Source organism: Arvicola amphibius, chromosome 9 (assembly GCF_903992535.2).
Source record: "Arvicola amphibius chromosome 9, mArvAmp1.2, whole genome shotgun sequence".
NCBI classification, from domain to species: domain Eukaryota; kingdom Metazoa; phylum Chordata; class Mammalia; order Rodentia; family Cricetidae; genus Arvicola; species Arvicola amphibius.
In genome coordinates this window covers 115016922-115033817 of record NC_052055.2, presented here as the reverse complement: position 1 = coordinate 115033817, position 16896 = coordinate 115016922, and the positions used below count along the sequence as shown (strand labels likewise).

Genomic DNA, 16896 nt, shown 5'->3' with positions numbered 1-16896 from the left:
CAGCTGTGAGGGATTTTCTTGGCTGGATCAGTTGAGGTAGAAAGACCCACCTTCTGTCTGGGCCACACCTTTGATGGCAGCTATTGTGGGTGTATCCTTCCCCTTTCTCTCTCTGGTAAGCTTATCTATCCTGTTGCCAAGGCTGGTATTAGAGCCCGCTTCTTCTTGATTCAATCTCAAGGACTCCAGCACTACACTGGGACTGCTAAGTCGTCCATTCTTGTAAACTTTGTAGATAGGGTAATTGAACCAGTCAATTAAATTCAGGTAGAGCTGTGTGGTGGTTTGAATAAGAATGGCCCCCATAGGCTCAAATATTTAAATGCTTAGGGAGTGGCACTAGTTAAAGGATTCGGAGGTGTGGGCTTTGACAGAGTGTGACCTAGTTGGAGAAAGTGTCACAGGGAGGACTTTGAGGTTTCAGAAGCCCAAGCTTGACCTGGAGTCTCTTCTTACTGCCTACAGATCTAGAAGCTATTGCTCATCACCATGTCTGCCTGCATGCTGATAATGGACACCACCACTGAAACTGTAAGCAAGTCCCAATTTAAATGCCTTCTTCTATAGGAGTTGTGGTCATGGCTCTCTTCACAGCAATAGAACACTGACTAAGACAGCTGTTAGGGTGGCCCTTATCCAGTGTGATTTCAGTGTGATTTGTGACTACAAAAAGAGGAGATTAGGACAAAAGCATGGGGACACATCGTGGAGACACAGTGAGAAAGCAGCCAAACTGCCAAGACTGATTTACAGACCATGTTATAATAAGATAAATTTCTGTTGTGTGAACCACCCAGTCTGTGGTATTTTATTACAGTGTATTAGCAGACTGACAGAGACACACAAATCTGAACTAGAGTACTTAGTAATGAGTGAATCCTAAGGTTAGGTGTAACCATCAGTAGGCAACCACGTGTGCACACTGGAATGCTCGTCAATAGACAACCACGCATGTATACTGGGATGACCACCTGCTCAGCTCTGTAAGTCACAAAGAGAAGATGGGAACAGAGTATTTCTTCTCAACATCCTTGCCCTGAGTAGAGCATTAAATGTGATGACCTCAGGCTTGGAAGTAATATACTGAAGGTTCAAACCTCATTCCATCAGCAGGTTTGTACCTTATATAGCCTGGTACAAAATGAGCTCCCAAGAAAGAAAGGATGGCTTTTGGCAAGGCTATTAGGCTAAACTTCAGTATAGTTATCTCATATCTACAAAGAAGAAAATACAACCTAAACTTCAAAAGCTACAATGACGATCAAACAAAATAATGCTTATTAAAAAAAAAAAAAGACGGAAACGTTCCCTCGCTAATCATACCACACCACCATTAAAACGAATGGTGGAGTGGGATCTGGAACGTAAGAAGAAACTGCAGAAGTTCAAAGGGGCAAGAGGACAGCGGGACCCCTGGGCTAGGAAAGTCCAACACAAACAAAAGGGCCGAGACTATCTGATGACCGAAGATGGTCTGCTATATTGGTGGCCAATTAGTTTTCTTTCATATGCCTTATCATAAAGTGACATTTCCATGGTTTATAATTATTTGTTAGTACATATTAACTGTACAAATTAGGGGTTTCATCACATGATCTTATAGTTACTGATGGTTTTGAAGGCTTTTGTTCCCCTGTAACTATAAGAAGTGAAGTATGGTAATATTCCTCCTTAGACGGTAGGATTTTCTAAGTTCATTTATTAACTTTATTAATTAGATTAGTTTTATTATAATATAAATCATTAGATTAATATTGTTAATCTAAAACAAAGAGCTAAGGAAAAAAAAGAGGGACAAAAAACTCCAAGACTAATAAAGCCTCAAGTAATCATCTAATATTCACCTAAAATTATAGAAGATATACGTGTGTGTGTGTGTGTGTGTGTGTGTGTGTGAGAGAGAGAGAGAGAGAGAGAGAGAGAGAGAGAGAGAGAGAGAGAGAGAGAGAGAGAGAGAGAGAGAAATTTGCCACTTGGACATTACCCATAAGAACCATAGACTAATAAAAACCCAGTACCAGAAACAAGAAACTTCCTTTTTGAGTGGTTGGTCAGGGTAGTCTAAGTGACTCCCAAAACTATACAGGCTATGGCTGTTGCTCTTGGTTTCCCATCAGAGGTTGAGAGTAAGACCCTGCTGCTGAAGAAATCACACACAGTCCACTGGACTCCAATGATTTAAGCTGGGTCTAACCTAAAAGTCTTCTCTGGCAGTCTAGCTTCCATGGTACCAGAAGTACTATGCAAACTGCCAAGAGAGGGGAGCACTTAACAGTCCTAGCCAGCTGTGACAACCATGAGCCACAAGGTACCCTACAGTGGCTCTCACACGGTGGGGGTAACCCACAGCTGTCTATCTACTAGGGCCCAGTGTATGGGAGAAATTATGCCAGTACTAGAAACCCACTGAACTCCCCAGGACCAGTGAGGTCACAGAAGAGACTCTACTACACCACTTTGCTAGACCAGCATAGTTCCTTACTTTATTCTAAATCTTACCCTTATGCCACAGATAAGTAACTGTGGCCATCACTCCTCAAAGAAGCCTCTCTACAAAAAAATGAAGCCATTAGAGAAAATCCCAACTAGACACAATGCAAAGATCAATTATTGTAGGGAACCCAGCCCGAATGGATCCACCTACATCACAGCTCCTGCATCTGGACTCAGGGAACATCACAGAATACCAGGAAGTCTCCTACAAGACTGTCCCCTCAGCCGGGCGGTGGTGGCGCACGCCTTTAATCCCAGCACTCGGGAGGCAGAGGCAGGCGGATCTCTGTGAGTTCGAGACCTGCCTGGTCTACAAGAGCTAGTTCCAGGATAGGCTTCAAAGCTACAGAGAAACCCTGTCTCGAAAAACCAAAAAAAAAAAAAAAAAAAAAGACTGTCTCCTCTAGAAACAGCTGCAACAAGAAGACAGAATGCAGGACAAGTAGACAGGCTAACCCGGGGGCATAATTCTCACAGAGTCCCACTCCAGCAAACAATAACTGCTGGGAGAAAGAAATTCACCTCTCCCAGGGGTCAGCCCCTAACTGGTCACCTAGTACAAAGTGGTCAACCTTGAAAGCATTTACACTTAAACAAATAAAACATGCGTGCGCTCTCGCTCTCTCTCTCTCTCTCTCTCTCTCTCTCACACACACACACACACACACACACACACAGACACACACCTGGAGGAGGGTGGATAAGAAGGTGTCAAGCTGACCAGAACCAAAGCAGATAGGTACAAGGCACCCATACCTGTGCTAATCTTAGGTTTGTTCTCCACCACGGTCATGGCGGGGGCAGGGGCTGCAGGCGCTGTGGATGAGCAGGGGCTCTTCTTTGCTTTAACACCGTTAGTCGCATTTACTCCTCCGGCCATTCCAGCTAAAAGGTCATCATTGCTCTTGGTCTAGAAGCAAGAGAAAATAAAAAGACTAAATGAAGCAAGATTAATTTAAAAACTAAGCAGAGCTCTTGACTTTTATTCTATCCTTCAGAACTCTACTAAGACTTTCTGACATTTAATAAACAGGCAGTACACTACTGTGCTGCAGAGTTAGACACCAGGTCTCTTTACAGCTGCAGGGACCGCCCAAGTCTTTCTTTAGATTCTAAGTCATGCGCACGGTAGAAGATTTTATGGATGCCTGCTGTGTGCCCACTTGTGCCAGATTCAGTGAGACAGGAAGGTGTCATCCATATTAAGCTTTCATCTGGCACATCACTGGAGAACGGGGATCACCTCAATGAAACTACACAGGCGACAATGGGGACAGCCTGCACTGCCGTGAACACTCAAGTACAGCTTCATTACTTTAAAATGACTCAAGGAAAAGACTTCGAAATGCACCTTAGCTTATCCAATTCTCTAGTGCTAAACTTGCAAACACCGGAAAACTTTTCAAGACCCATGAAATACAGTAACTAAAACTGGGACTTCACAGGGACATCAAGGGTTAATTTCACACCACTAAGGTTTGTTCCTAACACTGATACCTTATAAAGATGACTAAATCCAGGTGTTAGTGGCAGAGGCAGGCGGATCTCTGTGAGTTTAAGGTAAACCTTCTCTACAAAGTAAGTTCCAGGACAGCCAGGACTGTTTCACAGAGAAACCCTGTCTCAATAAACAAAAACCAAAAACAAACAAACAAAAAAAGAAGACTAAAATATGAGGATGTTTTTTTCAAAGAAAACACACTATACATAATGATAATAGCTTTAAAATTATTAGGGAAATAAATAAATAAAATTATTAAAGAAAAAGTGAAGAGACCCTCTAGTGGTTTGAATGGCTCCCAGTGGCTTATATATTTGAATGCTTGGTCGCCAGCTGGCAGACTATTTGGGAAAGATTAGGAGATATGGCCTTGCTAGAGTAGGTGTGTCACTGGGGGTAGGATTCAGGGTTCCAAAACTTTGAGGTTTCCAAACTATTCCCAGTTGGCTCTCTCTGCCTCATGCTTATGGATCAAGATTTAAGCTCTCAACTACTGTTTCCGTATCACGACTGCCTGCCTGCTACCATGTTCCCCACTATGACAGAGTTCTGAACCCTCTGAAACTGTATGCCCCCCCCTTTTTAAGTTGCCTTGGTCATGGTGTCTTCTCACAGCCATAGAAAAGTAACTAAACAGACCTATTTTTACCTCTTTTATTTGAACACCAGAATTAAACTATAGCAAAGGAAAAGTACTTGTTATTACTTTAATTATGTATTTAGTGTGTGTATGCATGTGTGTATACACATGCATGTGTGGCCTTCTTGCACAGCGAATATAACACAGGTGGAGGTCAGAGGTCAACTCCCACAAGTCTTTTCTCTCATTCCACTATGTGGGATCCTGAAGATCAAACACAAGTAGTCAGGCCTGGCAACAAATGCTTTACTCATTGAACATCTCCCAGACCAAGAAAAAAATACTTTTAAAAAAAAGAACTCAAAGCTTTTCTCCACTTAAGGTGAAAGCACACATTAGCTGATTGATTTTTCTATCTTTGGCTAAAGCAATGCTCTTAAATAATCATTGACTTCTTAAGTTAAAATGGCTCATATGTGAGTAATCTCTAAAGTTTCTTCCAGTTTTCAATACCAGGGATTCCATAGGGAAATGTCTGTCCTCATCATTCAATTGTTTAACGTATCTTTTTAATTTTATTTTATGTGTATGGGTATTTTGCCTTCGTATATGGCTGTGCAGCACATTTGAGCAGGTGCCCACACAGGCCAGCAGAGGGCACTGGATCCCCTGGACTGTAGCTACAGATGGTTGTGAGTCATCATATGAGTGCTGGGTATCAAACCTAGGTGACTTAGTTAGGGTTGCTAATGCTATGAAGAGACACCATGACCACAGCAATTCTTATAAAGGAAAACATTAACTGGGGTGTCTTGCAGTTTCAGAGGTTTAGTCCATTATTATTATGGAGGGACATGGTGGCACACAAGCAGACACGGTGCTGGAGAAGGAGCTGAGAGGTCTGCATCTTGATCTACAGGCAAGAGGAAGTGAACTGTGTCCCACACTGGGCATAGCTTGAGCAAATAAGACCTCAAAGCCTGCCCCCACAGTGACACACTTTCTCCAACAAGGCCACATCTACTCCAAGTAGGCCATACCTCCTAATAGTGACACTCCGTATGGGTCAAGTATTCAAACACAGTCTATGAGGTCTGTTCCCATTCAAACCACCACACTAGATCTTCTGAACAAGTAGGATGTCCTTTCAATCACTGCGCCGTCTCTCCTGTCCTTCAACAGTCAATTAACACTGTCTAATAGTAGTGTAGATAGGTAACAGAGTCAGAATAGCCAGGTGGTGGTAGCGTACACCTTTAATCCCAGAACTTGGGAGGCAGAGGCAAGTGGATCTCTGTGAGTTCAAGGCCACCCTGATCTACAGAGTGCGTGCCAGGACAGGCTCCAAAGCTACACAGAGAAACCCTGTCTCAAAAAACAAAAAAAAAACAAAAAAAAAAAAAAAAAAGAAGACTTAGGGATGAGGTTAAGTGATAGAATGCTCACCTAGCATGCTCACAAACCTGGGTTTGATTCCAACACCAAGATACAAAGTAAAATAGGGGACTGGAGAGATAGCTTAGTGGTTAAGAGTACAGGTACAGGACCCAGCTTTAATTCCCAGCACCCACATGGTGGCTCACAACTGTCTGTAATGCCAGTTTCAAGGGATTTGATGACTTCTGACCTCTGTGAGCACCAGACACACAACAGGTGCACAAACATACATTCAAGCAAACTTTTTTTTCCATTTAAAAACTAAAATTAGATAGAAAAGGGATCAGTTCTTCAAACATTTACAAAGAAACTCTGATAATTAAGGGTTGTCATACTGTTTGATACTTAATAAACACAGAGTAAAGAGAAAGGAGGAAATTAACCAAGAAATATGTACATTCTTTAAGCCTTATCTCTGCATCAACTATGGCACAAAATACCTTTAAATCTCAAGTTCCCTATCCATCAATCTTCAACCACTAGCAGTTACATAAAAGCAACATACTGTATTTCAAATCACCTTTCATATTTTTAAAAAAAGCTATCTTCAAACTAATTTTTCTTTCCCATTATGTTAAAGATTCGTTCCTCCCCTCCCCCCCCACTTCTTTCCCGAGACAGGGTTTCTCTGTGTAGCAGCCCTGTGGTCCTGGAACTAGCTCTGTAGACCAGGCTGAAATATTCTTTTCTTTAAGTCAGGTGAAAAGGGAAACTAATCCTAGTCACGCTTCTCTGGTTGCAATTTGCCTTCGGGTAATGACAAAGTCAAACACACACTGGGATACCAAACCACAAACTCTGACTGCGTAGCTCAGATCATACATTAGGAACACAAGAAGAAATCAGTGAAGCAGAATCAAAGTCGAAAGCGAGAGTGAAGCACATGTGAGGTCCTGGGTTACACTCGCAGCACCACAATAACAGCATAAGCCAGGAGTCATGGCACACACTTTCAATCCCAGCAGTCGGGAGGAAGAGGCAGGTGGATCTCTGTGAGTTGAAGGCCAGTCCTATCTACAGCGAGTACCAGGACAGCCAAGAGCTAACATGGAGAGACTCTGCCTCAAAAAAAAAAAAAAGTAATAATAAGCAAAAAATTCTATAAAGAAACCATATAGGGGGCTGGAAGAGATGGCTCAACGGTTAGGAGTACTGCCTGCTATTCCAGAGGTCCTGAGTTCAATTGCCAGCAACCACATGGTGGCTCACAACCATCTGTAGTAAGATCTGGTGCCCTTTTCTGGCCTGCAGGCATACATGGAGACAGAACACTGTATACATAATAAATAAATAAATCTTTAAAAAAAGAAAGAAAGAAAGAAAGAAAGAAAGAAAGAAAGAAAGAAAGAAACCATAAAGGAAGATAGTTGATTTATGGCTTTAAAAGTAATTCGGAAGACACAGGTTTTACAAGAAACTGTGCTACGTCAACTGTGTGAAGCGGGATCCTAATTAGTCTTGTTAAATAAAAACCAGGAGTCAGATATTAGGGGATGGAAGCTAAAAGAGCAGAGAAGCAGAGCAGTCAGCCACAGTCACTTCTCACCTCTATGAAATCTCAGACTGGATGGGAGAGATCCCATCTCTGCGAATCCTCAGACTGCATGGAGCCAGGTGCTGTCTCCACCTGCCTTATAGTCCTGTCTCCACCTCCCTAGTGTGAGCCACCTCTGCCCCGCATTCTTTTAAGACTGGCTCAAGCACCTGCAGCCCACAGCAGCCTTGAACTTCTGATCCTCTGGCTTTCTGCTCCCAAGTGCTGGGATTAAAGGCGTGTGCCACCACTGCCTGGCCTATTTGAGTGGCTAGCTCTGCTACCTGAGCTCCAGGCAAGCTTTACTTGTCAGAACACAAACAAAATATCATGCAACTGTGTATTCACAAAGTAGGAAAAGAATGAGTTTGGAGTATGTCATACCACATCAGAAATAAAGTGCACTGTTTCTAATTACAACCAGAAATTCTGAAATCATTAAACAAAAACTCAATCAGCTTAAGTACATAAAAACAAAACTTTAGAAAGTATTAAAATCCAGCCAGGCGGTGGTGATGCCACGCCTTTAATCCCAGCACTCAGGAGGCAGAGGCAGGCGGATCTCTGTGAGTTCAAGGCCAGCCTGATCTACAAGAGCTAGTTCCAGGACAGACACCAAAGCTACGTAGAGAAACCTTGTCTCAAAAAAAAAAAAAAAAAAAAAATCCTGGGGGCTAGAGAGATGGCTCAGAGGTTAAGAGCATCACCTGCTCTTCCAAAGGTCCTGAGTTCAATTCCCAGCAACCACATGGTGGCTCACAGCCATCTGTAGTGGGGTCTGGTGCCCTCTTCTGGCCTGCAGACATACACACAGACAGACTATTGTATACATAATAAATAAATATAAAAAATACTAATCATAGTTAAAATAAATAAAAGAGCAAACAAACAAACAAACAAAAATAGTGAAATACTCGGTACCTACCAGGCTGGCAAAAACACAAAAAGTGTGATAGCACATTCTTTTGAGAAGGATGTTTTAAACTGCATTGGCACACAACACAAGGTGGTATTCAGCTATTTAAAAAGTCAGTATAGTGGTACAGAGAGCTGGAGAGATGGCCTGAGTTTAACCTTTGTAACATATATGATGGAAAGAACTAAGTCCAACAAGTTGTCCTCTGACCTCCACACACACATACACACACACACACACGAAAGAGAGAGAAAGACCAAATCACTGGATTAAAAACCCGTATCTTAACAAATGGTGCAGAGAAAACTGGATGTCCACAGATAAACAATATTAGACCTACATCTATTACCATGCACAAAAATGATACCTAAGTGGATCAAAGACCTCAACGCGAAAGCTGAAACAGCGAAACTGCTGGCGAAAACAGCTGTGGTATCGACAAGATTCGGGATAGGAAAGGACTTCCTGAGAGGACTCCATTTGTTCAGGGATTAAGGCCAACAATCGACAAGTATGACCTCACGAAACTAAAAAGCCGCTGTTTGAGGAAGAAGGAACCAGTGGCTAGGGAGAGCGCCAGCTCCACATCTGACAGAAGACTAACACCAGAGACAAGGAACTCAGGAGTCAAAGAGCAAAAGAAACAAACGACTCAGTTTTTAAAAATGGGCTAAGGATCTAAATGGAGCGCTCTCTAAGTCCAGTTCCTGGGGACCTGACACCTTCTTCTGGCCTCTGTGGGCATTGCATGCATGTGCTGTACAGAGACACATGCAGGCAACACACCTTCACACACAAACGCAAATCTCTTTTAAAGAGAAAAGAAATTCTCATTTTTGGTAATGAACACTATTGCCATTAACAAATGTAATGAGGCTTTACAGCAGCTACTGACGTGGTAATTAATATAATCCCCTGGTTTTGTCTTTCTACTACGGCTATAGAAGAGAATGTTTGTGCTTTCTATAAAATACAAACATTCACCAGTAAAGAACCATTACTGTCTATAATTTACAATTAAATAGAAAGAAAAACTGTGTGTGTACATATATATATAAATGCATGCTTGCACATGTATACACAGGACAATGATTAAACTGCATAAATAAAAGTTAGTATGTGGTGATTCTTATTAAAGAATACATGGTGGAGTCAGGCATGGTGGTATGAGCCTGTGGGACCAGGAGTCTAAAGCCTCAGTAACATAGACAGACTGTCTCTAAAAGGAAGAAACAAAGCACACACAAAAGGTGCTCCATCTCATTCATAACAACAGAAGCAAATTATTCCTCCTACACAGCCCTCTACACAGCCCTGAGTGGTTAAAACAAAGGAAGTAAGCAACGTAACTAACCTATTAAAATCCAGCACAGGATCACACTCTGGGCAGAGGGCTAACAGAAATGGGGCATGGGTAATAAAGATGTCTGTAAGAATGCTCCTCACAATATGGTCCTTAGAACCTCCAAGCAAAAAGTCTGAAAGCCACTCAACAATCTGCTAGGTGAGTGAACTAAGGTCTATTAATCACATGGAATACTAACCAGCAACAATGGAACTTTTGCTGTTCAAAATGATATGGGTAAGATACCCAACACACAGAGTAAGAACAGCATTTGTAGTTACGTTTGTATAAAACTCAAAACTGGCAAATTAATTTCTGGGCAGTGACTACTTCTGGGGAGGCGCTAGAGAGGCTTCTGAGAATCAGGGATGCTGTTTCCTGATGGGGTGATGGCTGCAGGGTACATTGACTGCACAAGGACTCACTAAGCTCAAGGTATGCCTCGAGAGCATCAGCTACACAACAACATACAAACATGCTCAGAACGGTGCTGTATTTCCCAGCTTGCCGGCTATACTGAACTGCTGTGTGCTCACTACTGTTTTTCCATTTCTGCTTGCACTACAAGATCTGTAAATAGATGTGCATTCCTGTAAATATTCCCTCCCATTAACATCCCAAAGCATGAGCCTGATGAAGGAGCATGTTATGAACACACCTTTAACAACAGATGCAAGCGTCAATTAATTTGGCAAAATGTTGCAGATTCAGAGAGTGAAATCCCACAAAGTATTGCATACACCTCATGGTAAAGTCTAATCTACATATTTTCCTAAATTTTAAGATTACTTTCCAAATTGTACATTTCAGGCGTAAACTGGTGCACCTTTAACCTCTTCTTTCTCTCCCCAGCCCTGCCCCTCTGCGCATGTTTCGTGCGTGTGGTGTGTGTGTGTGTGTGTGTGTGTGTGTGTGTGTGTGTAGCATTAAGGATCTGCCCAGGGCCTTTTACATACTATACACGCAGCCTGTTTCTAAGCTACAATCCTGTATTTTGTACTACAAAATAATAATCACAGAAGATATGATCAAAATAATTACACAGTACTATCAATATTTGGGTTCTGACTGATGCTGATTAGTTCCCTCCATCAATTTTCACAAAAAACATCTCCCAGTATAATGGGAACTCTGCTGCTTCTTCAAGTACTAACTAGGAAGAACCACACAGTATGCACACTGGCAGATGCCAGCACTGAGGGACCGCCTCAGCAGGGAAAGGAGCCGAAGCCCCAGTGGGATCTGCATAGCTCCTGGCTGGGTGAGAATGACCTCCCATATCTCACTGAGGAGAGCTATGACTGCTCATCTTCTACCATCAACAGTGACTGGAGCGCTAAGTCACAAGATCATCCTCCAACTCTCAGCTAGAGTTGGCATCTGAAATGAGATACTAAAAAGTTCAAGGGCTTTTTACCTGACACTACGAGAAAGGGGTCATGGGAAAATTGATCAATGACAAAAATGTATGAATGGGGTTAAGTATGTACACATGATGTTTAAATAACCAGAAACAAAACACTTCATTTATCCTGCCACTCATCAATGCTCCATTATAGTTCCAGGAATGAAGATTGTGGGAGGTTTGTGCCAGGGGAACAGTGAACTACAGTAACTCTGAGAAACAAAATATAAACAAGCCAGAGATGTGGCAACCCCCTTCTTTTGCACAGTACTAGGGATAGGTACCTGGGGCATAACACATGCTAGGCAAGCACTCTGGTACTGAGCTGAATTCCAAGCCTCTCAAAAGATCTTTGATGTTTTCTTTCTTTCTTTCTTTCTTTCCTTTTTTTTTTTGCTTATTTTACTTTTTCTTTGCTATCTTTTCTTCAATTTCTAATCAACAGCAGTTTTCTTCTAAGTGACAGTAACTGATCCAGTTCATGCAAAGTGTTCCAGAGAGTATGACAACTCACCCTCCCTATCCACCCCACCCCCAACACACATGCACACACACCCAAATAAAGCTGCTAATGTAACAGAGCCTAAAGCCTGCACAGCTGGTGCGTGCTGGCTAGAGCAGTATACAGTTTTGCTTTACAATGGAAAAGTACTCACTGTTCAAGACCGAACTCCCAGCAACCTCAGGCCCACAGCGCAGATGCGGCATGCCTGCTCAGTGCACATGCCATAGTGACTCTGACAGAGGACATAGAAGGCAGGCAGTGGTACACATCCAACAACAACATTTCAACCTGTTCTTCCAGTCACACAAATAACAGGTCTCCTGTGACACAGGCACTCCATCCACTCTGAAGACAGCCCAGCAAGCAAGTAACCAGTTAGGTCAGAACATGCCACCTTACATGAAAGAGTGGCAGCTCTGACACCCGGGGGACACTTCAGGATGTTGATTCAGACTATCGGAAGTAGGGCAAAGGTCATTCCTGGCATTGCCCCCAAGGCCACAGGATGACAACTAGCAACTTCATCAAGAATATAGTGAGGAAAAAATTAGGGCCCTCCACGCCTACTGAATCAGCCCAGGTTCAGTTTCAATAACCCTTGAAATACAGAACAGCATTTCCTGCTAGGTCTTTGAGTACATGGAAATCCCTCACGTTGTTCCTCTGAGTGCTTTTTCCTTTTTTTCCTTTATTTTTCGAGACAGGTTTCTCTGTAGCTTTGGAGCCCGTTCTGGAACTCACTCTGTAGATCAGGCTGGCCTCAAACTCACAGAGATCAGCCCGCCTCTGTCTCATGAGTGCTGGGATTAAAGGCGTGTGACACCACTGCCAAACTTGAAATGCTTTTAAAATTAATCCCCAATCTAAAACCCTCTGCCTGAACGAAGGGTTGCTGGAGAGGTCGGCCATGCTTGGTCCCTCCTTATCAGACTAGCTGAAGCCCTTCCTAGAGCCTGTATCATAGGCAGACTCCAACATCCCAACACTACAGCAAGGAAGCAGGCAAGTGAGTAAGGGGATGCTAAACGGGAAGGACTGGAGAAGCCCGTGTGGATCTGTGTAACGGTATCCAACACTGAACTAGGAGTTGGGTCTAGTGGAACAACACACTTGTAATCCTGGCACCTGGGAGCTGAGACAGGAGGACTGCAGGGAGTCTGAGGCCACCCTGGACTACACAGCAAGATCCTGTCTCAAGACATAACATCAACAACAACAACAAAAAGACATTTTAAAAAGTAGAGGTTGAGGACAGTGCTGTGGCTCAGCAGGTAAAGATGTGGGTCACCAAAGCTAACAACCTAAGTTCAGGCCCTGTGACACAAAGATGGACTCCCACTCCCATACTGTAGCATGAAGGTACACACACACACATGTACTCAGGTGCATACTAGACAGACAGACAGATGGACAGACTGACTGGCGTGAGCATCCCTGGAGAGCCCAAGCCAATAAAGAACACCCATGGGAAACTGCTATGTTCCCGAAATCCATCCCGGGCTAAAAGATCCAAATCCAACAACAACAACAACAAGCCTGCACTGCCTGTCATTTACTGTCCTTGATCTGTGCTGTCCACTTACAAATTCTTTGACTTACGACACAGTCCTTTGAAGACATAGGCTTACCTCTGTCCCCAAAGATTCTGGTCTAATTACAATTCTTTCTTAAAAAAGAATTAATCCATTCTCTAAGAAAGTCTAAAGAAAATTAACTAAGCTCTTACTGGATTAAAACCCAATGCTGACTAGGACTAATACTGGATCAGCTGTTAAGAAAAAAACAGAAATCCAGCTGGGTGGTGGTGGCACGCACATTAATCCCAGCACTCGGGAGGCAGAGGCAGGCGGATCTCTGTGAGTTCGAGGCCAGCCTGGTCTACAGAGCTAGTTCCAGGACAGGCTCTAAAGCTACAGAGAAACCCTGTCTCGAAAAATAAAGGAAAAGAAGGAAAAGAAAAGTGATGCAGGAGGTGATGTATGAGGTGGGTGTGTTCTATTGCCATTGGTTAATAAAAAAGCTGCTTTCGGCCAATAGCTTAACAGAGTAAAGTCAGGCTGAAAGAGATACAGAGAACAGGCGAAGTCAGGGAGAAGCCATGTAGCTGCCGCTGCAGACAAACACACTGGAACCTTGGCAGTAAGCCACAGCTACATGGCAATACACAGATTAATAGAAATGGGTTAATCAAAGAAATAAGAGCTAGCTAGCAATACACTTAAGTGATTGGCCAAGCAGTGACTTAAATAATATAGTTTCCGTGTGATTATTTCTGAAGTCTGGGCAGCTGGGAACGAACAAGCAGTCTCCCACAACAGACTGATGCCCACAAACAGCCTTCTACCAATGAGAAAGAAAGAAAGAAAGAAAGAAAGAAAGAAAGAAAGAAAGAAAGAAAGAAAGAAAGAAAGATATCCATGCTGAAAATTAAGTGTTGTGGCACACACTTTTATTTTATTTTATTTTTATTTTTTGGTTTTTTCGAGACAGGGTTTCTCTGCAGCTTTAGAGCCTGTCCTGGAGCTAGCTCTTGTAGACCAGGCTGGTCTCGAACTCACAGAGATCCACCTGCCTCTGCCTCCCGAGTGCTGGGATTAAAGGCGGGCGGTGCCACCACCGCCCGGCACGTGGCACACACTTTTAATTCCAGTACTGAGGAAGCAGAGGCAGGCAGATCTTTGAGCTCAAGGTCAGCCTGGTCTACAGGGAGTTCCAGACCAGCCAAAAACTATAGGGCTATACTGAGAAACCATGTCACAAAAAAGAAAGAAATTTATGCTGTGTGTGATGGAAGAAACACTGTCAAGAAGTCACAGGAACATGACAGCCAGTCACCCTGTAACACACAGCTTGCCAGTTCCTTTCAAAATCCTCCTGAGCTAGGAGCATTATCTACTGTCCATACTGTCTTGGGCATCTGGCATTTCGTGGTGGGTCAGTTATTCCTGTTTGCGTCCACGGTGGCCATCCTTTCCTCCTCAAGCTCCCTGAAGGCAGACTCTACCTCCAGCTCACCTGCACACGACACCCTGCATAAAGCAGGCACTGGGTTATTTTTCATGCAGAGCCTATTATTAGTTCCATTCATAAGGATATACCAAAACACCAATTAAGGCTCCCTGCTATAAGATCCCTTCAAAGACTATGTTCCTAGTCCTAGTAGAGAGTGAACCCCAAATAATACTCATTTAATAAATTCAATATATTACAATACAGCCCTAGAATCCACTTCATATTCAAATATTGCTATGCTAATGCAATACCTTTGACAGAGATGCTGCGGCTCCCGGCTTTACAGGTTTGCCTGCTGTGGGTGCTGAAGAGCTGTTCTCAGGTTTGCTTTTCTCTACTGGTTGTGGTTTGCTTATGCCAGACACCTTAGGCACTGAGCCAACACTCCTGTTTGCTTTCTTCATTCTGGGCTGCCTCTTGGTGATGCATTTACAATCAAACCTGTGGGAAGAAAGAAACAATGTCACATTGAAAAGAGAATTGGAAAACAGCTCTTTAAAACTTATTTCTAAAGAATTTCACCCTGTGATAAAAAATATCTGAAAGACAGACGTCACAACAGAAAACAATGCTGAAAATCCTTAAACTCACAATATCGAAATGTAATTTTAATCCTTAAATTACATTACCAAAATATAATACTCTGGGCAGTGGTGGTGTACGCCTTTAACCCCAGCACTTAACTCTGTGAGTTCAAGGCCAGCCTGGAATACAGAGTGAGTTCCAGGACAGGCTCCAAAGGTACACAGAGAAACCCTGTCTAAAAAAAAAAAAAAAAAAAAAAAAAAAAAAAAAGAAAGGAAGGAAGGAAGGAAGGAAGGAAGGAGGGAAGGAAGGAAGGAAGAACACCTTACATTGTGTGCTGGATAGTTCTACTGGACGAACTCCAAACCCTGCAGCTCTGTCTCCAATGTCAAAAGGCTTACTTACAGGGCTCTTTCCTACCAGCTTTACCAACCACAACACACTTCTCTCTCTCTAGCTGCTTCGACTCCCTGTATTCAGTTTTCCCTGGCGTGTGTCCTATGCATGGCTCTTTCACCTCCAACATTTTGTGGTCTCTAACACAATTCAGGTTTCACATTCATATCTTCACAAAGTGACCTCTCAGGGTCTCCATGCCTCTACTGCCACATGCCCAGCCTCTGCAGCTCTTGTTAAACACGGAGGAAGATTCCACAGCCCCTTTACTCCTGTATCTTTCGTGGTTCTAAAGCCAGAATCAAGTGGTTGATGCTGTCGAGTCTATTTGCTTGGGGGGGGGGGGGGGGGTAACCTGAACCTTCCTTGAATTACAATTGCATAGGCATTCCTTTGTAGTTGCTTTTTGGGTGGAAGAAATCCCTCAGACCTTTCCTTTCACACACTGCAGGATTAGCTGGGTGGCATGTTGCCCTGAGGGCACCACTCCCTTTCGTTCTTCTCCCACCGGGCTTCTCCTCTTTCAGCAGACACCTTGGTCCCAACATCAAATTTCCTCGTGCTCTTTTTCTCCTCAAACTGTACATTCTGTATTTTTCTTTTTGCCCTGTATCCTTTCTCAATGTAAATCTGCATAAGAATAATGGCTAATAACCACAGGACAGAGTCAATATTAGGTGACTTGAACACACCATTCTGAACATACATGTATCTCTTATTAAATTTTTTGTATGTATATGGATAATTTGTCCACATGTATGTCTATGCATCACTTGTGTGCTTGGTGCCTGTGGAGGCCAGAAGAGGGTGAGACACCACCAGAGTACTGGGAATCAAACCCAGGCCCCTTTGACGATCAGCCATTGTTCACTCATCTCGCCATCCTAGCCTAGCATGGTATCATTACTTCTGAATTAAAAGAGTAAGCTGCACTGTAAGGAACCTGTGTAAGGCAACCTCATAACTGAATGTAACTCACTGTAATTGTTTGAGAATGGCCCCTACGAACTCACATTTCAATGCTTGGTCCCTAGCTGGTGGAACTGTTTCAGGAAGGATTGGGAGGTGTGGCCTTGTTGGAAAAGGTGTAAAGCCCAAGCAGAACCCACTCTCTCTCTCCCCTTCTTTCCCCACCCTCTCCTTCCCTCTCTTCCTCCCTCTCTGCCTACCAACCATCATGTTTCTGGCCACGATAGTTATGGGCTCACTCTGTGAAACTGTAAGCAAGTCCCCAATTAAATGCTTTG

The 16896-nt window shown here is 43.2% G+C and overlaps 1 protein-coding gene across 1 annotated transcript in view; it reads right to left on the bottom strand.

Annotated features, from left to right (window-relative positions):
• Specc1l (sperm antigen with calponin homology and coiled-coil domains 1 like) overlaps window positions 1–16896 on the bottom strand; it is a 105912-nt gene that overhangs the window by 72532 nt on the left and 16484 nt on the right. The window contains exons 2-3 of the mRNA XM_038342547.1: window positions 14980–15169; window positions 3250–3403 (exon numbers count right to left, since the gene is read on the bottom strand). Of these exons, the coding sequence (XP_038198475.1) occupies window positions 3250–3403; window positions 14980–15132 (307 nt within the window). The 5' untranslated portion in view covers window positions 15133–15169. The remainder of the gene's footprint in view (window positions 1–3249; window positions 3404–14979; window positions 15170–16896) is intronic.